Source organism: Syngnathus scovelli, chromosome 14, assembly GCF_024217435.2.
Source record: "Syngnathus scovelli strain Florida chromosome 14, RoL_Ssco_1.2, whole genome shotgun sequence".
NCBI lineage: Eukaryota > Metazoa > Chordata > Actinopteri > Syngnathiformes > Syngnathidae > Syngnathus > Syngnathus scovelli.
This window is the reverse complement of record NC_090860.1, coordinates 5,489,004-5,513,114: the sequence shown is the minus strand read 5'-3', so window position 1 is coordinate 5,513,114 and position 24,111 is coordinate 5,489,004. Positions and strand designations below refer to the sequence as shown.

The 24,111-nt window shown below is 47.9% G+C and overlaps 2 protein-coding genes across 7 annotated transcripts; one reads left to right on the top strand and one right to left on the bottom strand.

Moving 5' to 3' along the window:
• Window positions 1-5,316: 5,316 nt before the first annotated feature.
• letm1 (leucine zipper-EF-hand containing transmembrane protein 1) lies at window positions 5,317-13,595 on the bottom strand. Of its 4 annotated transcripts, none has more exons than XM_049739992.2 (15): window positions 13,217-13,595; window positions 12,028-12,085; window positions 11,412-11,883; window positions 10,887-11,030; window positions 10,593-10,730; window positions 10,270-10,473; window positions 9,850-9,969; window positions 9,546-9,677; window positions 9,326-9,484; window positions 9,024-9,116; window positions 8,865-8,897; window positions 8,527-8,661; window positions 7,993-8,186; window positions 7,256-7,412; window positions 5,317-6,947 (listed from the first exon to the last, which is right to left on the bottom strand). In XM_049739992.2, the coding sequence occupies exons 1-15, from the start codon at window positions 13,299-13,301 to the stop codon at window positions 6,795-6,797; spliced, it is 2,277 nt and encodes a 758-aa protein (XP_049595949.1). In that variant the 5' UTR covers window positions 13,302-13,595; the 3' UTR covers window positions 5,317-6,794. The 4 variants fall into 4 exon arrangements, with proteins under 4 accessions (XP_049595949.1, XP_049595950.1, XP_049595951.1 ...); XM_049739993.2 differs by having other exon boundaries at window positions 7,256-7,394; window positions 13,217-13,594; XM_049739994.2 differs by lacking the exon at window positions 8,865-8,897 and having other exon boundaries at window positions 13,217-13,594.
• A 1,370-nt stretch (window positions 13,596-14,965) lies between these two features.
• Window positions 14,966-24,042, top strand: nsd2 (nuclear receptor binding SET domain protein 2). 3 transcript variants are annotated; one of them, XM_049739990.1, is made up of 22 exons: window positions 14,966-15,123; window positions 15,990-16,576; window positions 17,520-17,688; window positions 18,036-18,199; window positions 18,324-18,599; window positions 18,667-18,787; window positions 18,866-18,951; window positions 19,021-19,123; window positions 19,202-19,314; window positions 19,397-19,486; window positions 19,547-19,673; window positions 19,747-19,947; window positions 20,014-20,193; window positions 20,586-20,742; window positions 20,805-21,007; window positions 21,089-21,192; window positions 21,303-21,572; window positions 21,696-21,812; window positions 22,033-22,174; window positions 22,322-22,428; window positions 22,496-22,691; window positions 23,077-24,042. In XM_049739990.1, the coding sequence occupies exons 2-22, from the start codon at window positions 16,013-16,015 to the stop codon at window positions 23,334-23,336; spliced, it is 3,750 nt and encodes a 1,249-aa protein (XP_049595947.1). In that variant the 5' UTR covers window positions 14,966-15,123; window positions 15,990-16,012; the 3' UTR covers window positions 23,337-24,042. The 3 variants fall into 3 exon arrangements, with proteins under 3 accessions (XP_049595947.1, XP_049595945.1, XP_049595946.1); XM_049739988.1 differs by having other exon boundaries at window positions 19,021-19,314; XM_049739989.2 differs by having other exon boundaries at window positions 14,987-15,183; window positions 19,021-19,314.
• Window positions 24,043-24,111: the final 69 nt, after the last annotated feature.

Here is a 24,111-nt window from a genome sequence, read left to right as displayed (position 1 = left end):
GTGTCAAGTGGGAGGTGGTTGTCGACAGAGTGGGAAAAAAACGAATTGACGGGAATGTTCCTCCTTGAAGGGGGGGGTAACTTTGTGGGATGGACGATGTTGGCTTTTTTCCAAATTTCACTTCCTAGGAACAAAAATGGTTAAGGAAAATGGAGGAAATGTAATGAAGTCAAGGTGAAAGTCAACAGAAAACAAATTGCACTGATAGGTGACAATTATACATCCAGGAAAAGAGTAATTGCATCGTTTTTACATCGTTTGTAAACTCACACTGACAGAGCATTTTTGAAAACACATCAACAGTCCAAACAATCCTGAAGAACAAAAAATGTAGCATAACTGGAGAGTGAAGGTCACATTTCATTTCCTTGCGGTTCAAACAACAACAACAACAAAGATTCAACAGCAGCAAGCGCGATGCCTTGTGTGGTCAGCCATGTAATTACACACCATGTCATTATCGTATCGTATGGACGGGACGTGAGCGCAGCCAAATCCACCCACATTCCCTCTGCTGGCTCTTTTTCTTTTTTTATTACCCTGTAAAATTGGCCGCAAGTTGCAACATAGCGTATGCTACCAGCACGCAAAGGCTACAAAACATTTTGCAACCGAAAGCCAATCAAACGTCTGCAGTGCAGCCTAATTACACGGATGTGCATACGGGACATTGTATGCGTAATTACAGCGCGCGTGTAATTTGGTGTGCGCGCGTAATTACAGCGGTCGCGCAGCATGTTGAGACAGTACAGTAATAGATTTCCTTGTTTTCGGAGCCGTGGTTGTTTTCGCTGGCGCTTTTGAAAATGAAAGTTGCCCACATGAAAAACACACTAAAAACGATCACACGTATGTGTGGGGATATATTTATACCTACACGGCTATTATCCATGTTTGTGTGTGACTATTTTCATCCGTGTCCTCTAGAAAATGTTATATTCTGTTTATTTAGCGTTAACATTAGTGAAGAGGAAAAAAAACCTAAAAACTGTTGCTTTTCATTTTTACTGTGTTGTTTGTTCTCGCGAACGAGACAGCGTGGTTTGCCAAGCCTAACCTTATCCCCCTAACCCGAACGAACCACTTCCAGGGCCGCTGCAAAAACTCGTCGTCTCCGGACGGGCAAGCGCCTGTCGAAAAGAGTAGGAAGTAAGGGCTGCTGTTGCCTAGCAACATAGCGCTGATGATTATTTTCGACCAGGTGGCCGCATTCACTTTTTATTCTCTGCATGAATTATACGCAATATTTTAAGATGATCGACAGATGATCATCTTAACATCGATTAGTAAAGATTGTAAATAGGAAAATAAACGTAAAAATAGTACCCTATTAAAACAATTACAGTAATTTCAAAATAAAATTGCCTATAATAATTTATAAATAAACTTACGGACAAAATGAAATACAATAATAATAAATAATGTAAAAAATAGAAAATGCAATAAAATCAATTAATTCATTTTGAGATAGTTTTAGAAATTTATATAAAAACTACAGTATTCTTTTTAAAAGCCTGTTTGTAATTTATTATTGAAGACGCAGCAAAATGTACATTTTACCAATTTAAATGTTTAACAAACTAAATTCAACTCTGTGGATGTGCTTGACACAAAGATATCTTTTTTATTATCCTGGTAAATCGTTTTTGTTTTTTAGTTCTTATTTTTCTTTCAATCAATTTTTTTGTTATGATTAATGTAGCCTGTTAACAATAAAGAAAAGAAAAATAGAACTATTGAAAAAGTGAGATGATTCTTGGAACTAAGGATAAAAACAAGGATGTTTTGGGGGCGTGATCGCATTGTCCTTGAAACCCATTGAGTGGACCCCCCCTCCACACATACCGTGCTTCTTTTTTGCAATCTATGGCGTGACTGGCGTAACATAAATATTCCCTCTTGGATCTTCACTTTGCAACATGGAGAAAAGCCTGGGGGTTCTTCCAGGTGATGGTGTGCACATTAAAATACATGGCACAGGAGAAAAGCCTGCAGGTCAATGGCGGAGATGTCATCCTCTTTCATCTGCTGCAGAGAGGGAGGAGGAAGACGAGGGGGGAGGAAGGGGGAAGAAAAGGGGGTCCCCACGGAGACTACAGGAGATTTTCGGGCAGCCCCAACCTTTGGAGCCACGTTCAACCTGGCTGAGGTGAACAGGATGAAGTTGCTGCTACGATCTGCTCTGAGAGTTGATCTTTTTATTTTGGGGGGGGGGGGGCTCGTTCGTTGTTGGGGCTTCAAAAGATGGTTTCAAGTCAAGATTTGGATTTCATGTAAAGGTCTGGGTTTTAAAGTCAAGACAACGTCGTCAGCAATATCGTTCAATTCTTTGGATTACAGCAGAGGTAGCGTCAAGTGCTTATTATGGGATATCCTCTTCAAGTGTCCATTCATTTAGGAGTGAATTGGACTTTTTGCAGTGACACTTTGTGGGGGGAGGGCCCGACACACACATGGACTCCCACCAAAAGGAAGTGGTGCGGTGTTTAGGTGTGAAATGGGTGCACATTGAAATTCATGAGCTTGAAAGGATGAAGTGGGTCAATCCTGCAATTGTCACGCTCGATGTCACGCAAAGCAATAACAACCAGATTGGACCCTGCTGCTCGTCGGGTCACTCAAAAGTCACAGGTAGGGTTTCAAGTCACACTTTGAAGGCAATTCAATTCAGCCATGGTCACAGATTAAGGTTTCAAGAAAGCAAGGTCTTCACGTTCAAATCAAGGCTTCAAGACATGGCTTTACTTTCAAACTAAGCTTTAAGATTGAATTCAGAATTTCAAATTAGGGTTTCAAGGGAAGATTGAGGCCTCAAGCAAGTTTGGGCGTTTGAAATTGGGGTTCCAACACAAAAGTATTAGGGTATACAGTGATCCCTCGTTTATCGCGGATAATTGGTTCAAAAAACCACCCGCGATGAGTGAAATCTGCAAAGTACGGTCACCAACAAGAAGTAATGGGCAGGCTAACAAGTTAGCGGAAAGATGCAAATTCGCGATAGTGCTAACACGCGAAAACGGACTTCTAAAGGAATGTAAACGAACATTTTGAGCAATACTACATTGTCCCAAAGGTGAGACACGTTTCCTCAATTTAGAAGTTTTATTTTGACTTTTAAATTGTTTTTTAATTTGGAAAAAAAAATCTGTGATGTAGTGAAGCTGCGATAAACGAAACGCAAAGTAGTGAGGGATCACTGTAATTCAAAGTTGGGGTTTGTGTCAGAACTGAAATGAGTGTTGCCTATATTTCAAGATTGGGGACTGGGTTGGAATTGAAACGAGTGTTGCCTTCACTTATGAGGTGATGGATTCCACTTTTCAGCAAGTTTCAAAATGTCCCTTTGCTGCCCTCAAGTGGCCAATGTCGCTATGGGCAATATGGCGACCGCCCAGGGCGCAATCCACATGGGGGCACGAGCGCTCTCAAGAAAAAAAAGTCGCCAGTTTTATAGCTCAGTCAATTCCATCGCACATTTTTTCAATGGGCACTGGGGCGCCCTCACTGTCACGTGATGTTAATTTGCTCCTGACAGTCGTGTCTTGTCGGATAGGGGTTCTTTCGTTCGTTCTTCGTGCATGTCAGAAGAGCAGCCCTCTCCTCTCGCCGCGGCCCTCCCTCCCCGCCTTTCTCTTGCCTGCTGGGTCAGCAGAGGCCGGAGAGGAAAAGCAAAAGGAGGAGGGCGAGAGATTCCAAGGCCACACAACTGCTTCCAAATAAATTGTATTTCATTCAGGCACGTGCACTCATATGAGGCAGGTGAGGCAGTGCCTCACTTTGCCACCAGGGGCGGTAAAGGGCTCAACATGGTTTCCTCAGCTGTCACCATAAGTTGTTCATAAATGAATAAAATAATAAAACATAATATAATAGCTGTTCTGTGGACTATGCTTTTAATGCAATTTTGATGTGTTTCCTATACATTTGGATCATTTTCATAGTCAAAATAGCTATTTCTTGTTCAAATAACAACGGGAGATGAGAATCATGGAGGCTGAGGCAGTGACAGGTAGTGCCTCTCAGGGCGTGCGTGTGAGTGTGTGCACCGCTCACACATACACTGTAGTGAGCGCGTGCAAACGGTGCGTGCTTGCAGTCAGCGGGAAAAGGCGCGTGCCTTGAGGCAACCAATACCTTTGCCTCAAAAATGGAGCGATAGTGAGCCACGACACGAGTAAATGCGAGAGTAAATTAAGAAGAAAAAAAAAAGAAAAGAAAAACAACCAACAACATTCGGTGCTAACGCGCTGCTATTTGGCTTTATTTTCCCTGAAAATGGAGGATATAATCTCGAAGATAAGAAAATTTTCAAAACTTGACTGTCAGTCAGGTGGCTCGGTGGCGCACTGGGTAGCACGTCCGCCTCACAGTTAGGAGGGTGCGGGTTCGATTCCACCTCCGGCCCTCCCTGTGTGGAGTTTGCATGTTCTCCCCGGGCCCGCGTGGGTTTCCTCCCACATTCCAAAAACATGCTTGGTAGGCCGATTGAAGACTCCAAATTGTCCCTAGGTGTGAGTGTGAGTGCGATTGGTTGTCTGTCTCTGTGTGCCCTGCGATTGGCTGGCAACCAGTTCAGGGTGTCCCCCGCCTACTGCCCGATGACGGCTGGGATAGGCTCCAGCACGCCCGCGACCCCCGTGGGGACTAAGCGGTTCAGAAAATGGATGGATGGATGGATGACTGTCAGTCAAAGCAAGAAATCATAAGTAAGGGAAGACCAACGCCGGATTTGCGAGGATTAATTCAAACTACGTTCCTCCCGGGACAGACTACAACGCATTTGTTTCAAAAGGAGTGGCACTTCATTTACAAGTAAAGGTAAGAATACTGCAGTGGTGTGTTTAAATGTACAGTGGTGTGTTTAAAATGTTGTTAAATTTAATCAAGAATGGGATAACAACCATGTATGCTTGTAAATCTGACTTGTGAGTCAGTGCCTTAGCGTCATACAGTACGTTTGTGCCTCACCAACCCCAACCCTCACCACACGTCACTGATTTCATTCATAAAGATAATAATACCTATCCACATGTACTCAATTGGGTTATGTGAAAAAAATACACACAAAAAATGCACGCACTACGTTATGGCCGCATTACCTGATGCAAGCATACGTGACGTGACAAATGTTAAGGTTGTTTGACGAACCGGATGGTGTTTGCAAAGGTTTTTTTTTTTTGGAAGCAGGGGGGCGCGACGGATGGTTCGCTCAGGGCGCAAAAGTACCCACAACTACTTCCGTGTATCGCTGTTATTTTTCCCGTTTTTTTTTTTTTTTTATATATAGAAAACAAGCAGTAAAAAGGAAAGCGTGTGTGAGCTTTTGGGTTTTTTTTATTTCACTTTTTCTATATTGTGCTTTTTTTTTTACAATTTATATTCATCTGATTGGGAAAGAAATTAAGTTTTCCTTTCAAGCCTGACCTCCTCAAAAGCAAAAACACAAAACAATCTCCACATTTTCATGAAGGTTCAATAAATAAATAAAATTGATTTCAAAATAATCTACACGCCACGTGCAGTGTGGAAATAATTTGAAGGTCCGTTTCGAGCCAGTACAATCATGGTGGTGACAATCAACAAGCTGTCAAGTGTTCGACTGTTAGATTCGTTCACAAGAGGGATTTCCACCACCTCTGCGACCAATCCGGTCGATGAAATGAGCGTGAATGCAAATTGCATCCAACATGCCATCATTTAGCTGGAACCCCGACGCGTCTAGCATTTTCATTTTCAGCTCCCAGCAGCCTTTTTGATCAATAACGCCACTGCAGTCCAAAGCAAAGAACACAAAATCATCCTAAACACCTCTCCAAAAAAGCACAGCTGCCCCCTTCTGGCTAAATAACGGTGACAACGACGAATCATCATAATGACACACAATTGCAAAGTTTGAATGCAGATCTGCTTATTGCTTTGTTCCTTATGATACAAGAAGAGAGGACGGTTTGAGTCAGGTGATGCAAACACATCCCAGAAAATGGTCATAGCCGCAACCCAAAGTGCATGGACGCAAGTCGCATGGGAGCCCACATTTCTGAAAAGCGCTTTGAGTGCTTATTCCAAAACCTTGATAGTGAACCAAAAGAGCCTCGAGGAGCTGGACACCACGGATGTACAGAATAATGCTCAACGGCTTTCCATCGGAATCGCCATCTTCCTCCAATCTGAGCCTTGACGCTCTCTGGCGCCCCCTGTTGAAAGAAACTTAGGTGCACCTCTGAAACGCGAGTGATTCTAAAACAGCAAGTTTGTCTGAGCCTCCGTCTTAATTTGCATTCCCTTATGAGCTCGAGCACGTCCCCTCTCCTACTGGAACGTAAAGAAGAAGGTGACGACTCAAAGGCCACTTGCGCAATCTCTCAAGTGGCAAGCATAACGCGGACGATGATGAAACGGAGATGAAGCGGTGCAAAAGTGAAATGACGTAAATTGAATCTTCTTTGGTTGAGGCGACGCACCTTCAGTGTACAATTGAGATGAAAGGGGAGGAATGACGTTTTGGACTAAAGTGCACAAAGCATCGCGTGTCTCGCATCGTTCGGGACATCTCCTGATCACTTTTTACAAGTGTCTTTGCTCTCATCCTCCCTCTTGGGGCAAACGGATGATCCCATCATGTCCAATAAATAATAAAAGAACGCTAAAGTGTCATTGAGTCCATCAGTAGACATTTCTTAGACATGGCACCTTTGAAGCCTTGTGGCGGGAATACATTTTTCACAAGGCAGTTTTTGGTCGTGTACCTTCGGCCAAGCACCTGCCACAGCGCCGCCACGATGCTCTTGCTCGGTCTATCCATTGAGGTTAGCCGCCTGCTCCTTCTCTGCCTTCTCCTTGGCCTTCTCCTTCTCCATCAGCTTCTCCTCCTTCTGCAGCATCACCATGATGTCGGCCACCTGCGTGGTAGAGATGTCGATGTCCTCCTTGTCGATCAGCTCCACCACCTGCCGGCAAACACGTGACCATATTGTACATGTCGCAATTTCAGAAAATGACTTTTCATGGCTTACCGCACTTGAGTGGAGCAAATGCACAATATTTGGAAACAACACAAAGTGACGTTCTCTATTTTCCCTCTGTGCCCTAACAACATGGCCGCTCTGGAAAGCGTAAAAGCGCATTGGCAAATTTACGCTCGGACATGGCCAATTTGAAACTCCAGCACCTTTCGCGCTGGCTGGGGTCTCTTTTTGCATTTCATTGTGGTCAGTAACGCACTTCCCAAATAAATCATGAAATCACAAATAACCACCTTGATGACGTCATCGATGTCGATTTTGCCGTCCTTGTTGTCATCGAGCGCATCTGCGATGCTCTGCAGCTTGTGTTCGGGAATGTTCTGGATCTGCCGCATGATGCCAATGAGCTCGTCGATGCTGATCAGGTTCTCCCTGAAGGTGTAGAAGAGACTGGATACAGGAAAGTGCGTTACCGGCTTGGGCCGGGGTGTAAAAGGCGGTGGAGATTTAGATCTAGTTCTTGTGTCCACTCATTTGGAGGGAAGGGGGGCGGCATGCTCAATTCCAGCTCTTCCCTTCCCATGATTACATCAATCAAAGATTTCCAAGCAAGCTTCTCCAAGCTTGCGCTTGCCACAATGTTAATTTCATGCTACAAAACAAAAAAACATTATGGGTGCTCTTCTCTTCGAGAAGCGGATGGAAGGCTTGATGGCGAGCAAGTAAAATGTGGAAGCGTCTCCAGCACAATCACAGCAGACAACCACAATGTCGCGTTAGCAATGGTGGAAGCATAAATCATCCAAACAAACTCAATTGAGTGCAGCTTGTCTTACCTTGGAGTGTCACTATACTTAGTCAAGAACAAGCTGGAAATGTTCGCAGTCAATTAGGGAGCATCAAATGATTTTTTTGGGGTGGGGAAGGGGGGGATTTATGCTGGCAAAAAAATTATCTGAGGCACCAATCTCCACCAGGATTTTACCATGCAAGCATGGAGGATGATGGGGTGACAACGTTGCTCTCTTACCCAACAGGTGGCGTAGTTCCGCCGCCCATCTGTCCGTCCAGGATGACCTTGTCCTTCTCAAGCTCTCCGATGATCTTGTCAATGCGTCCGATCATGCGGTTGACCCTCTTGGACAGCCGCTGGCTGGCCTTGGACTCGCACACTGCCTTCTCCTGGCCCGTCTTGGAGAGCTCCTTTTTGATCTCCTCCAGGTCCTGCGTGACGGCACACAACGGCAGGGCAGTGCTCTTCAAAGTGTGCCACGAGTGGAACCCGTCGTTACAACTCCCCGTTCGCTCTGTGCAGGCCCAAGTGATAAAATGAGTACTTTGGCGCAATCCAATGGTATCTCTATGTTGTTGTTGGGTTTAATTCTTTGGAAATGCTTTTTCAGCTACAATTGTGTTGTTGTTTTGGGCCACCCTTGAACGCACCAACTGCAACATCAAAATGTTTCCGCTTATGATGCCATCGTCTAACTTTGCTCTTACAATTTGCCTGCGTTCCCTAAAATGTCTTAAGCATGAGAATCCATTTAAGGGCGAGCGACGGCACCTCGCTGTACTCCTGCACGTCGTCCTTGAGTTCTTCCAGCTCTTCCTTTTCCAGGGTTAGCAGCTTCTTCTGCTCCTTCAGCTTGGAGCAGGCGTCGCTGATCAAGTCAATCTCCTCTTTGGTGATCTCCTCGCCCTTCAAAGACGAGGACAGACGGAAGTGAAGCACAACGGAATGAAGCCCAAGTGTCCACGCACACAAGACAAGCGGGAAAACACTGAGGAACTTTCACAAGACGTGGAACAATCATGAAGGATAACCGACGTGGGCAGAAACTTTTGTAGGAGCACAGGGTCATTTAGGAAGAGGAGCTAGAATTAGTTAGCACTCAAGCTAACCTGGTAGCGCAGGAATGTCTGCCACTGCTCAAACTGTGCATAGGTGCACACGTGAAGAAGAACAGAGGAAATTAAACCAGCGTAAAAATGCCAGAGTAAAGAAAAAACAACAACTGCGTAGCAATGGCTTTGCAATTGCTCCCAAACATAAAGCTTTACCTTAACCCCTTCGAGGATGGGCGCCGTGTCCCTGAGCGCGTCGACCTGAGACGCCATCTGCCTGCTTCGTTCAGCCTCCAGCTCCTCACCGTCCTGTCATATTAGCATTCAAGAAGGGATCTCGTCAGACTTTTGGAGGATGTTTTGTTGTCTTGAACCCGTGGTGGGAAGTAACGGAGCACAAATACTTTTGTCACTGTGCTTAAGTCACAGTTGCCAAAATGATTTCTGACATTTAAGGTTTAAGCTAATGTGTAAACAAAGGCAGCTGGGGGCTTGTATCGAGCAAATTATGGCGTTACCCTGGCAGCCTTCTCCGCGGCGTCGGCCAGTCTCTCCAGCTCCCTTTCCTTGTTGTCCTGGCGAATGGCCGCCTCCTCCTGCAGTGTAGTCTCCACTTTGGTCTTGTTGTCCACTTTGGACAGCTCCATCTCAGCCGCCATCATCTGTGCCTCCTTCGTCTGCAGAAGACGGAAGGCAGCGAGTGACAGTGTGGGACGAGCGCGAGCCAGGCGGACGTACCACCATCTCGGGGAGCGTCTGCAGGGTGGTTTTGAGCTGGTCGGCGGGGGACAGCGTGTCGGGGAGGTACATGGCCCGGGACAGCAGCAGCAGGGAGGTGGGGATCTGCTGCTTCAGATGAAGTTCCAACCACTGCAAGACGGATCATGGGAAAAATAAGATCGACTACATCATTGCAAAACCTTCCGATTGCTCTGGAATCGTTTATGGATGATGGATTCTAAAAACATCGGCTAGCGACGGGCCAGGTGTAAGGCACCTCCCTCAAAACGGAGCGAGCACACATCACATAAAAGTGGGGCACCTGGCTGAGCTGCTCTCGCAGTCGCTCCTCTGTGACGCCCAGCGATCTCATGCCTCGAACCCGACAGGCAGCTTGCACCTCATTCACGTTGAGGCTCTCCACACCCTCCTCGGCGATCAGCTGCAAGAAGACAAAGCAATCCGCCCCGCTGAGTCTGACTGTAATGTCGTAATTTTCATATTGCGCTTTTTACCAATATTTCAAATTCATATCAATGATTTTATTTGTCAACCTTGTAAAATAACAGCCCAAGTTATATTTTGACAAAATAGAGCTTTTGTTTTTAATGTTTTATTTTAGGAAGGTGACTAACTTTAAAAAAAAAAAAAAAAAAAAAAATTGCAAATGATCTGTGCGTAGGAAAAAAAAGTCAAGGGCACAAATCTTGGCCCGCCTATTTACGAAGGCAGCCAAGGTCACCTTATCGTCGGCGCGAATGTTCCTCAGCTTCATGATGAGCTGGAAGCGCAGGAAGTTGTTGGTGCCGATGGACTGGAGCTCCAGCAGGCGGCACAACGCCACCAGCTGGGGCCGAGTCAGGTTGTCCAGCGTCAGCTCGTCCTCAAACAGTTTGGAGAACCGCAAGATCTGCTCGTTGCTGGGACGCTCGCCCGAGTTTCGGATCTAGGAGCACATGAGGACTTTTATGTTAGATTTTTATTCCTGTGCTGATTTCAGCTGTGTGTGTTTTTCAAGTAAACATGAGGTTAGGGTGGCATATTCAGCACACGTCGCTCACGAACCTTCTGGAAAAATGTGGAGAACTCTTCAGCGACGTCACCTTCGGCCGCCTTGTTACGCAAAGCGATCTCCTCAATGGTGTCCTGCAAGAACTTGGCCATCTCCAGCTTGACGCGCAGCTCCTTTTTCAACCTCTCCTCCTGCAAGTATATGAAATTGTTGCTCACAGAGGATAGAGAATATTCACCGTCAGCACTTTGAAACTGTCTGTCTACATGTGTTGCGCAACCATTTGTGTTAATACACACTGCTTCCTGCAACGCTGATGCACCGATCACAGGTATCGGTATTGTTACCTTCTTGGACTGCGTCTCGAAAGTGGACGGCAGCATGTTGGGGAAGAGTTTAAGGGCGACGGGCAGCAGGAACTCCATGAAGGGGACGATGATGAACACCAGGAAGGGCAGCAGTCGGAAGACGTCCGCACAGGTCCGGAGGAACTGCGGGGGAGGGCATACATTTGAAAACAGTGCGTTCACACCAGATGAAAGGCTTCGGGTGGATCCCAGTGAAAGGGCCTTTCGTCAGTGGGGCCTTTGACATGTACCGCATCACATTAAAGCGTGGCGGCGAGGGGGGTTGCTCGATGGTTGGGCATTGAAGACTTGAGAACGAATAATATGAAAAGAAGACTACCATGGCAAAAGTTAAGTCCGGGCTGGATCAATGGACTGTGGATGGGGGTGGGACATGCCTGCTCAGAGGGAGTTCAGCTGCATGTGAAAAGGCCTAAAAGGGGGAAATGTGCGTGTGTGTTGGGGGCATCGTCAGCACTGACTACCAGCTAGTGACGTAGCTCTCTCTCTTACTTAAGTCCTCACCTGTCTCCTCTCCCGGCGGGACAGGCCATGTCCATTGAGCACCCGCCACAGCATTCGTCCGGCGATACCCGTGTCCACAAAGAGCAGCCTGAAGCCGTGGTAGTAATGTTTGATTTCGTCCAGCACCCACTGTCGCAGCGTCCGTCTGACAGGTTCGGCGTCCAGAACCGGACTGTACACCGGCCCCCCTTCCTCCAGCTTCTTCTTGTCCTTCAGCGAGCGCAGGGACTTCTCCACCTTGGAGTCGTCCCGCCTGGCCGGAGAGGCGTGGAGCCACCGGACGCCGGGGACGTCCCTCCGCCACGCTCGCGTCTCGCCAGAAATGGCTGGGTACGGCCAACAGGGAGCCCGGAGGGCCGAGGTGCATAAGAAGCGCCGTGAGTCCGAGCTCCAGGAGGGGCCCTCGGACGAGAGGAGCGAGGGGTCCAACTGATGGAGCCGGGCTGTGCTGACAAGTCGGAACCCACCCAGTCTGCGAAGGCAAAAGCAACGCTATCAAATTCAACATGTGTTGCTGCACTCTTTGTGTTCACATATCTTTTGCTTAACATAGTGACATCGAAGTCCACCTCATGAATAAAATGTGCGCTTTTCTGGCTCGATTTGACAGTCTCACCTGTGACTGGAGAGTCTTAATGCAGTGCAGTTGAAGCAGGAAGCATCTTTCACTTTCCCTGTGAAGCAGCAAGGATACGTGATTGATTTGCAAGGGAAACAATCGCACAACATCCATAACATTGATAGGACTCCAAGCACTCCGGGTGGGCTATCGAGCTGAGATCGGTTACGTGCCAACGTCTACCGGCATTCAACATTGTTGATCCGACTCTTGCATTGAATGACATGAAAAGGTGTACCGAAAGAAGCAGGCCAATCAGTTACTATCTGCTAAAATCCCAGGAGGCCCAGTGAGAGGCCCGCGGAAGCTCTTTGGCCAATTGTGTGGGAACAGGTGGCCGGGTGGCGCCCCCCTTGGCTGAGCACACACAAACGCATGCACCACGCACAATCACAAGCCGAGTGCACTGGAAGCACCGCACTCACATATGACACCGAAGGAAAGGACTGGAAATAATGAAAATAGTGTGGCACTATCCGAGAGTGCTGGCTTGCTTTTAACCGACTATTGGCAGTTTGCTTGCATCGCCCGTAAACGCTATTTTGGGGTGAGCTGCTCAAGTGTTTGTTTATATTTACAGACCGCACCAAGCAACAATGTGTCTTTTACTTGACATACTTCATAAATGGAGGAGACCAAAATAGAGCACCAAGCAGCACCAAGAAAAGGACGTTAAAGAATAAAAGCCAAACACGATGCAAATGTAAAACATTTTCAGCTTCAATATTCTTTTTTTTCCACAACATTCCAGTTTCTCACGTGGACATATGAGAAAATGAATTGCACATCGTTAATCAGAAGTCTACGGTTACTTGTAAATCTCCCATTTATTTTTAACATTGAATGTCATGACATGGACAAAAATATATGACGGGAGGAATTTGGGCGAAGTCGAAGGCGCTGCCATGGCAACTGGCATCCCCCAGTCCAATGCGAGCTGCTGAGCCGCTGTCCTCACACGACCTTATTCCATTTCATTTACTAGACAGTTACAACGACAGCGACTTTTTTCAAAGATTTTACAGCAACAGTGAATCATCCGCTACTTCACAGCCCTATACGGAAAAATACCACAAATGCTAATCCAAACAAGCTAAGCAAGTTAGCTACGTCAAGACCCCCCCACATACATACATTCATACTCGCGGATTTAACAGATTAATCACAACAAAGAATGACGCCTTACCTTTGGCTTTCCGTAGATCGCTGTTTAACGACCTGGAGGTAGTCATTAAGGGTGCCCTGGACCTCGTAAACAGGATTAACGCCATGTGGAAGCTTTGCTCGCTGTCGGTCTCGCGGCTACCTTGGACTTTTTTTTTTTATTACCTGGCGCGCCAGCAGGCTAGCGAGTTAGGCTAAATGTTTGTCGTAACGACGAAAAGGAGGTTCCCAGAGTTAGAGACGAGAAACATAGAATAAAAAACACGTCGCTTAAATAACTGCAAAACATCAAAGAATCCGGCTCCGTGTTTCATGCCCTTCCCGTCTCTCTCTTGTTCAAGGAGGCCTCGAGTGACAGCAAAACGAGGGCAAGGCTTCCTCTGACGTCATTCTACCGTCCGTTAGCCCGGGAACCGCCAACCGGAAATTCGCTGCAATAATAATAATAGTAATAATAATGATAATAATGTTAAAAAGAGAGACAATTGTCATTATATTTATAAATATTAATGTACCAAAATATGTGACACTTCGTGATTTGGCCATTAATTGCTTCTATGGCTATTAAAGTTCGAGTATAATTGTCTGTTTTTTATCCAAGGCGGAAACACGTCTGGGTTTGTGGTTTAATAAAAATGAAATCATATTGACAAAGCTAATTTGATGTATTTTCAGATTCTAATGAAACAGACAATTGATAGTCAACAATTTATACGGATAAAGGATTTCCTTTTTAAAATTGTGTTTTACGAGGCAGGACGTCTTAACTTCCTTTCCGCCGATGACGTTTGAGTAATACGATGACGTAACCGCCATCTGCAAGAGCATGTCAGCACTCAACATAATAAAAAAATTATAACTACATTTGTATGTGCGTGTAAACAAAGACCGTGGCATTTTGTTCATCTTCTTGCAACTTTTATACGGCCATTTATTCCTTATTAACAGACTTCGGTTTTGTTTTGTTTTAACTGAGGCGGAACACACGTCCTTTGTGTGGTTTAAAAATAAAAGCTCATGATCATTTTGGGGGGGGGGGGGCTTAATTTACTAATTTCGAGCTTTTATGTATGTTCATTGTGTATAATTCAAAAGATATTGTTCAACAATTTTTTCCAGATTAATGGTTGTTTTTTTCTGTAGAACGTGCTGTTTTGTTTTGTTTTAGGAAAAAAGACACTTTAATTTGAAAGTCCCGTCCTTTCCGACCACGATGCGTTGGTCTGTGGCGGGATCTGCCAACCGGAAAAGGAGCATAACAGAGAAGAACGTAATAATATCGCTGTTTCTGTCCACACTAATCTTAATCTTTTCCTCAAATGGACAACTCATGTGGTCCTTGGGGTCACTTCAGCACAAGGCGAACATGCTAAGTCCTGAATATGAAGGCCTGGATTCAAAACCACATTCTCAAGACTGTGGGGCAGATGTGCTATGGATAAGGCGACAAAACGTCCCAGTAAAAGAAATAAATAGACAAAAAAGAAGTAAATAAATGCAAAAAAAACCCTAAGTAAATAAATGCAAATCCGCGAGTATGCTGGGGTCCACTGTTTACAAAATCCATGACCGGGTTTGCCCTGGACCACCAAAATGACTCCACCCATGAATTACGCAGCAGTGGGTGCCTCCAAATGTGAATGGTTTCCATAAAGTGTTTTTGCAGTTTAATAGAAATGAACAGAAATAAATAATAATAATTAAAAAAAAACATTCGTAAATGTATGTAATTTCTGTTTATATAAGGGACCCGTCTGCTCGTGTGCTCCTCCGACCAATCACGAGTGAGCATTTTTCGCGCTGGTTGGCCTCACAGTTTGAGTTCCCCGCAAAAGCCTTTTCACTCCACTTGAATGAAATTCGTCGTTTGACGCCATGGAAAAATTCCTCCTTTCCGTCTAAGCGGCCGCCGGGACGTCCAGCCAGCGGGTAAAGCCCCGAACGTCGCCGTTCGTCCTTACTGTCAAGGCCGAGCCGACAGGAGCCAACGTAGGGACTTTTTTTCTGGGAAAGTGTACACTTGTCCCGGGGCCCAGCATCCATTTTAAGCGAGAGGCGGCTAGTTAGCCAATGCTAACTCTGGCTGCTACTTTTCAATGGGATTCAATAGGCTTTGCTGGTTAGCATTTTTTCGAAACGAGCTGTCATGGCGCCGACAAAGTGACTCTTCTGACTGAGTCGGAGCCGAACATATAATTCAGTCTCAGATGCAAATCGGTTGTAACTGTAGTGTTTCTCGCCATGGTGTTTTTGGCTTTTGTGCGGCGGCTTTGTCTAGTTGCTGTTTAATGGCAGACGATCGCGAGTAGTCTAAAGACAATAAAACATGCCCGTTTGCCAATTACAGGTACTAGCTATTACATCTTAAAACATCTTCCAGTTTATGAGAACGACTAGTTTGTATTTTAAAAGTACGTCCGGACAGTGAGTAGCACGAAGTTGAAACAATCGCAAGGCGCTCGCCAGACAAGATAAATCGATCCACGATGAGACATCGCTACTAAAAGGCACCTTATTGGACGTGTCAGCTGTTGTTATTATTTCCGCGGCTTTTCCAGACGGCGATGCGCTCATTGGGCATCGCTGCACGCGGTTCCTGCCCTCCTCCGTGCACAGACTGCAGCTAGCTGATAGCTTGTCCTTTCTCCAGGGGCACTGATATGCAAGGAAGCCAGGGATAGAGGCTCGCTACCTGCTCGGATTTATTTGTGCAAAGGAACTCTTGAGAAAGTGTGTTTTGATCAATTTGAGATTTGCACACTTTTGACTCGGTCCCACCTCTGCTGTTTTGTCAGAGTGCGTGAAAAGGACTTTTGGAATGGACAGCAAAGGAAGTTCCTTGCCTTTGATTGCCGAGCCGGCCAACCCCGTCAGTATGAAGCAGTCGCCAGAGTCGCGCGGCGACCCCTCCCTGCTCATGGACCGGGCCGCCGCGCAAACAGCCACCACCTTGCAGAACGGCGTACTCCCGAAGATGTCCGGCCACGCTCACGGCAACCACGGACATGACCGACTCAAGGACCTCACGTCTCTGGTGCTCAACAGCGACCAGGACGCCATCCCCAAGATGTGCGCCGCTGAGCCGCCCGCCCTCAAGGGCGCCGAAGCTCCTCCTTCCAACGGAACCCATCAACATGCGCGTGGCCCTCACGGTGAGCCGGGGCTGAAGGCGAGCATACCCCAAGTGGTCAAGGCGCCGCTCTTTGAGCCCTGCTTGGCCAGCGGGACCAGCTTGGCCGCCGCCGAGGGTGCTGCCTTGGCGCCTGAGGAAAGACAGGAAGTGAAGAAGCGGCGGCGGGGGAGACCTCAGAAACCAAAACCTCAACCCAACCTCAGTTCCTCCATCATATCCAAAGATGCTCTTGGTCCGGCAGTGGAGGCGGTGAGTTTCTGCTTCTAGTCAACTCGTTCAAGCTTGTATTTGTTGGGAACTTCAAGAAATTACACTGGACCCCAGCTTTCCAAACTCGTGTTGAAGGGGAGTCAGAGCACACCTGCACCCATGTAGATTCCCTCTGATTCATTACAAATCAGGTTCAGATGTTCTAATAGGCTTTTCCTGACATTTTTGTAGTCCCGAGCCACGATCCGCAGAGAGCTTCCGCAGCATCAGAAGGATTTCATTGTTCAAAGATATCAGTCGGGAGAAGGGTACAAAAGAATTTCCAAGGCATTAAAGATGCCGTGGAACACAGTGAAGACGGTTGTCGTCAAATGGAGAAAGTACGGCACGACCATGACGCTCCCAAGAACTGGACGCCCCTCCAAAATTGATGAAAAGACGACAAGAAAACTGGTTAGGGGAGCTGCTGAGAGGCCGACGAAAACGGTGAAGGAGCTGCAAGACCTTCTGGCAAGTACTGGCGTGACAACAATTTGCCGTCTTCTACATATGTCATGGCGGCGGGGTGGCCTAGCAAATTCACTTGACCCAAACGCATGTGCTTAAATTGTGCTGCGGAACCAAACTTGAGCTGTTTGGCCGTCGCTTCAAACGATACAAAAGAGCCATAGTGAAGCGTTGTGGTGGCCATGTTGTCGAGGCTTGGAGCTGTTTTTCTTCAGCTGTTGAGGCCTTAGTCAAGCTGGGGAGAATTCTGAACTGTTCCACTTTGCGGTCAGCAAGCAGAAAATCCTTGAGGTTTCTGCTGGAAAGCAAAAAGTCAGGAAAAGCCTACTAGAACAGTTGAACGAGAGGGTTCTCTTGAATTCATAAGTGGTCACAAGAAGCTCTTTGACATTTTTGTTAGTGAAGTACAAAAAATGATTTCCTCTTAAAAGTGTGGACCCCACCCCCCCACCCCCCCCTTGATTTCTTTGTCTAGCCTGCAATCGTCTCTGAGTCGCCAGCAAACGCGACAGAAGCTCTGCCTTTGCCAAACAGCTTCTCTGTTGGCGACGTGGTGTGGACCAAGGTGTCAGGCTACCCCTGGTGGCCCTGTCTCGTGACCACTGACCCTGAACTCAACCACTACATCAAACCCAAACCCAACGGTGATTCTTCGTTCAACTGTCCCACATTACAAGAAGTCAGAATATTCCCTCCAACCCTCCTGTCATATATCTCTCTCTCTCTCTCTCTCTCTCTCTCTCTCTCTCTCTCTCTCTCTCTCTCTCTCTCTCTCTCTCTCTCTCTCTCTCTCTCTCTCTCTCTCTCTCTCTCTCTCTCTCTCTCTCTCTCTCTCTCCCTCCCTCTCTCTCTCCCTCTCTCTCTCCCTCTCTCTCTCCCTCTCTCTCTCTCTCTCTCTCTCTCTCTCTCTCTCTCTCTCTCTCTCTCTCTCTCTCTCTCTCTCTCTCTCTCTCTCTCTCTCTCTCTCTCTCTCTCTCTCTCTCTCTCTCAGCTAAAGGCAGGTCAGGCTTTCTTTACCATGTGCAGTACTTTGGAGATGCTCCTGAAAGGGGCTACATTTTTGAGAAGAACATGGTGCCCTTTGCTCGGGAAAGCCAGTTCCAGGAACTCAGCCTGCGCAGCAAGCAGCCGGTCTCGCGTGTCCTTCACAAAAAGGTACTTCAACCTCGCTATATAGTGAGAAAAAAAAAAGCAAATAATTCAAACAATTTAATTCTCAAGTGGAGGTACCTCATTTTTTTCCCTTTTGGTTGTGCTTGACGGACGTTTGGCCCTCCAGACCCTTCAATCAGTGCCCCGTAAAGTGCGCCCCCAGTGGAAGATGGGCGTCATCCAGGCCACTGAGGCGCTGGCCATGTCGCCCGACGAGCGCTTGGCCAACTTCATCTTTGCGTACGACGAGAACGGGCCTCACCTCAACGCCTGCATCCTGGACAAGCTGAAGCCCGAACCTGGCACCGAGGCAGAGGTCCGGCTCCTGATGGGCATGGTCGCTGCCTCCAAGCGTGGACAGCGTCTGAACGGAGGCCATCTGAAGAGAAAGAAGAAAGATGCTGTAAGACACACTTAGAAGTCGTAACAAGCTGTTGCGGACTGTTTCAAAACTTCCTTTCACTCCAAAGCAACCCCCGGTGCCTCTCAAGAAGCCGCCAAGACCTCAACAACCTCTAAAGGTGGACAGGAGGCGGAAAACATCAACAGGTCCTTCTGAGAAGATGACATCAGCAGAAAATTCAGCTCCGGGTCAGTGGGGAAAGTGCCACCTGCCTTCCAAACAAATCCCCCATCATTTATCATGCCGTTCATCTGTTGTGCTTTTAGCTAAGAGGCGGCTGAAGCAAACCTCCAAAAGGCCAACCACGGTCGACGCAGCCGTGGAGCAGCAGCCCAAAAAGAGGCGAAAAAATGTCAGAAGATCCTGCATGCGTTGTGCGCGGAGATGGGAAACGCAAGCTCACAACGTTCTTCATCAACAGGAGCAGGATGACCAGAAGGCCAGTACAAGGAGGAGTTGGAAAGCTGACAAAGAAGGCAAAGAAACCAAGAAGGCACAAAAAGATCAGCAAGTGCCTCTTGCAGGTGGACCACAATCGAGCCATGACGTTAAGCAGCCCAACCACAAGACCAGTTTGTCAAAGCGTTCCCTTGCTCCACAAGACCAAGAAGCCGAGAAACCAAAGCGCAAAAGGAAGCGGAAGCAAGATGGCGAAAACTTCGGCGAGCCCACCAAGACCAAAAAGAGACGCTCGTCCCTTTGTCCTGAACCCGAGGTCAGAGAGCTGTGTGGATTTTTCATTTTTTTGGGGGAAGGACCTGCCTTCATGTCTGAGGCTGCCCTTACCTTGTGCACAGGGTTCCGGAAGCGAAGGTTGTCCCGCTTCTCCGAGCGACAGCCTAGACGGCATGAAAAAGGGAGAACGCAAGAAAGAGTTTGTCTGCCAGGTTGGTATTTGGCTCGCTTGAACGTTCTGCGAGCGCACTTATCTCGGTGTTGTGGTGCAGGTGTGCGAGCGGGCCGGCGACGACCTGGTTCCCTGCGAAGGTCAGTGCTGCGGAATGTTCCACCTCGGCTGTCTGGGCGAAAGCTTTCAGCCGGACGACAAGCCGCTGTGCCGGCCGTGCAGCACGGGTGAGCAAGCGAGCGCGCCTTCCATTTGCCATCACCTCGAATCTTTTGGCGGACTTGCCGTTTCTCCTGCCAGGGGTTCACCCGTGCTTCTCATGCAAGCGGTCGGACGGGGATGTGCGGCGCTGCCACGTGGCACACTGCGGCAAGTTCTACCACGAAGTGTGCGCCCGCCTCAGCCCACTCAGTGTCTTTGACAGCAAAGGTTTCCGCTGCCCACTGCACACTTGCCTCAGCTGCCACTATGGCTGCCGCACGCAGCACAGGTCCACCAAAGGTGAGGCGCTCGCCAGCGAATGCCAACTCAAGCTGCAAACGTGAGGCTCAGCTGAGGTGTTTGCAGGGCGGTTGATGCGGTGCCTGCGCTGCCCGGTGGCCTACCACGTGGGCGACCTGTGCCTGGCGGCGGGCAGTGAGATGATCACCAACACCGCCATCATTTGCACCAACCATTTCAACGCCAAGAAGGGATATAGCCACCACAGTCACGTCAACGTCAGCTGGTGCTTCGTCTGCTCCAAAGGTGAAAAACATGCAGCACAATCCCAAAAACAATAGCTTTCAGTGTCATTCTTTGCAAATAATACATTTAATACTGTATGCCTGCATGCTGTTAGATTGTCTGTCTATGTGTGTTGTGCCACCATTTGTGTCCCGATATCAAATATGCTGGAAACAGTGCGGCACCAATGCTATTAAGTACCCACTCTATGGTGTTTCCCATTGTGTGTTAGCATTTAGCTAGCGAATTCAGGCCATTTGTTTCACAAGGCACTGACTTACGACCAAAAAAGAAAACCACAGCTGATGCTTTTGAAACCCCAATCCCCTTCCAAAAAAAAAAAAACATTATGCAACTCTCGCCTGATTTGTAGTTATTCCAAAACCAAGCAAGCCTGCTGCAATGCCTTGCAGGAGGTCAGCTGCTGTGCTGTGAGTCGTGTCCCGCCGCCTTCCACCCCGACTGCCTGAACATCGCCATGCCCGACGGCAGCTGGTTCTGCAACGACTGCCGCACCGGCAAGAAGCCCAAATACCGAGACATCATCTGGGTCAAACTGGGAACTTACCGGTAAGCGCTGCATGGCCATAGTGTTTTTCCATCGCCGCCTTTCTCACGTCGTTCGCCTTCAGTTGGTGGCCAGCGGAGATTCACCACCCGCGCAACGTCCCCACCAACATCCAGCACCTTCGCCACCAAATCGGAGAGTTCCCGGTCTTCTTCTTTGGCTCCAAGGACTACTTCTGGACTCACCAGGGCCGCGTGTTCCCCTACATGGAAGGCGACCGAGGAAGCAAGTACCAGAAAACCGGTATCGGGAAAGTCTTCAAGACGGGTAAAGGCTCACGTGGCAAGCATCCGCCCCAACGCAAAGAGCTGATTTGAAGCGTTACCTTGGCCGCTTTGCTCTCTTCAGCGCTGCTGGAGGCTGAATCTCGGTTCAAGGAAATGAAGATGAAGCGAGAGGCCAAGGAAGCGCAGGAGAAAAATCGAAAGCCGCCCCCATACAAATTCATCAAGGTGGGTTAGAGAACAAAAATGGCCATTTTGCATTTTCAGAAAGCGAAGGGGGAAAATCATTTCAAATTGGAAGAGCTGTTATTTGCAGCCTACCTTTCTTATTATTGCAGGTCAACAAGGTGGTGGGCAAGGTGCAGGTGTACGTGGCCGACGTGTCGGAGATCCCCAAGTGCAACTGCAAGCCCTCGGTGGAACGTCCATGCGGCTTTGAGTCGGAGTGCCTGAACCGCATGCTGCAATACGAGTGCCACCCGCAGGTGTGCCCCAGCGGCCAGCGCTGCTGCAACCAGGACTTCAGCAAGCGCCTCTACCCAGACACCAAGATCATTAAGACGCCCGGCAAGGGCTGGGGTCTGATGGCGCTACGTGACGTCAAGAAGGTCCGCCGCCACCGTGCTGCAAACCAAATCTGTTGGGGGAAAACTAACACAAGCGGTCATTTGCGACTTGCTCACGGCTCCGAACGGTTCCAAGTTGTGGCCTTTCATCTGTTCACCCGCCAGGGCGAGTTCGTCAACGAGTACGTTGGAGAGCTGATCGACGAGGACGAATGCCGGGCCAGGATCAAACACGCTCACGAGAACAACATCACCGACTTCTACATGCTCACCATCGACAAGGTGGGTGGCGCCCGTTGTGAAAGCGTTGCTCCCCGGCGTGTCGGCGGGCGCCGTGCGCTCAGCGGCTCCCCTCCCGCCGGGAGCCACACAAATGACGAGGTGTCGGCATGTTGGGAACGTTACACGAGAGCGGACTGTAACGTCATAGTCGTCAACACCACAAACATGGTGGCGCGGCCCCATCGTCCGGCAACGTCTTTGCCTTTCCCCGCTCCCCCAGGACCGAATCATCGACGCCGGTCCCAAGGGCAACTTCTCCCGCTTCATGAACCACAGCTGCCAGCCCAACTGTGAGACGCAGAAGTGGACTGTCAACGGGGATACACGCGTGGGACTGTTTGCCGTCTGCGACATCCCGGCGGGTAACCTTACACTTCGCCACAACGCTACAACAATTAACTACTTAGCGACTCTTTTCAAAACACCAACAAGCCACTTTGGAGGCTCCGAAGGTTCATGTGGCCTTTCTACAAATCTCTGACGCTTTGGTGTTCGTTTTGTCGCGGTAGGCACTGAGCTGACGTTCAACTACAATTTGGACTGTCTGGGCAACGAAAAGACGGCGTGCCGCTGCGGCGCCCCCAACTGCAGTGGTTTCCTGGGAGATCGCCCCAAGGTAAAAAAATAAAATCAAAGCTGCAACAAGTACTAGCGTTTTTTATTGCGTTACCTGCCGTCGCCAGAACTCCAGCGGTCAGATGGCTTATCCCAAAGCAAAAAGGCCCAAGCGCAAGTACCGGAAGCGGCGGACGGAGGGCAAGAAGTCAGACGACGAGTGTTTCCGCTGCGGTGACGGAGGCCAGCTGGTCATCTGCGGCAAGAAGACCTGTACTAAAGCCTTCCACTTGTCCTGTCTCAACCTCTCCAAGAGGCCCTTTGGTCAGTGATTAAAAATCAAAACAAAGTATATTTCTAGCCTTAAAACCTAAATTATCAACTTCCTGTTTAACTTTGGGCATGGTACCTGAGACTTGACCTGTACCAAAGACTTCCACTTGTCCTGTCTCAACCTCTCCAAGAGGCCCTTTGGTCAGTGATTAAAAATCAAAAGAAAGTATATTTCTAGCCTTAAAACCTAAATGATCAAATTCCTGTTTAACTTTGGGCATGGTACCTGAGACTTTTTTGTGTGTGCTTTATGATAAACACATCCACCCAATTTTGTGCTCATCAGTCAAACTGGTTCCAGGTGCACAATTTTTTGCAACCCTCCAGGAGATGCTACAGAGTGAAGTGTGGAGTAACGTTTCCTGTTTGCTGTCAGGTCGCTGGGACTGCCCGTGGCACCACTGCGACGTCTGCGGCAAGAACTCCCATTCCTTCTGCCAACTGTGTCCCAACTCCTTCTGCAAGGCCCACCAGGAGGGAGCACTGCGTGCCTGGCCGCCCACGGGCCAGCTGTGCTGCCTGGAACACGATGAGCAGCAGGACGTCGCCCTCGCTGCCGTTCCTCCCATCGCCCGTCCCAATGGCCCAAGGAAAACCCCGGTCAAGAACGCCAAGAGGAAAGTGGCTGAAGCTTAAAAAGTAGAAAGAAACCAAACATAAAAAGTTCAATCTTGGTCATCAGGGAACAAGCTCACCAATTGCGCTTTTTCAGGTTTTTCTTTTTCTTGCACTGAGCTATCCACTTCCTGGTCTGATTTGTTTTTGCCAAACTGCATTTTTTTAAACATCAAGTCAAGGCTTTCATACTTGAGTCCCCTTCTTTCTTTTTTTACTTTCTAATATATAGAGAATACATAGTAAATATGTGCATATGACAGAAATGAGACTACCTTGTATTGTGCTTAGTCCAGTAGCGTCCTTCATACTTTTTTTTGGTGATAATGCCCAACAGAAGGTGGTAATAATGATAGTGTTGGGGGAGGGGTGAGGCGGGGCTTCCCTGTGAATCTGTGACAAACACTACTGAGTCGTTAGAGCGCTCCAAGCACATTTTGTACTCTTCAGTTGGATCCTAACTTCTAGTTTTTAGTCTCTTATTAAAAAAAGGATAAATAGGTGGCAAAAGTCAGCTCTCAAGGACTCACTGCTTGAATGTACGTTGAGCCCTGGAAAGACTGTGTTTGTTGAACTTATGTAGTGGATTGTTGTGAGCACCATTTAACTGGTTTAACTGGCTTTTAACTACTGTCCCTCCTAAACCACAAACTAATATGTACATACTGTATAAGTGCCCATAGTGATGCCTTCTATTGTAAATATATCAAGTTTTTTTTTTCTCCTATCATTGTCAATTTTTGTGTGCTACAGCTCATGTTGCATGAGAAAATACTAACAAATATGGTCATATATT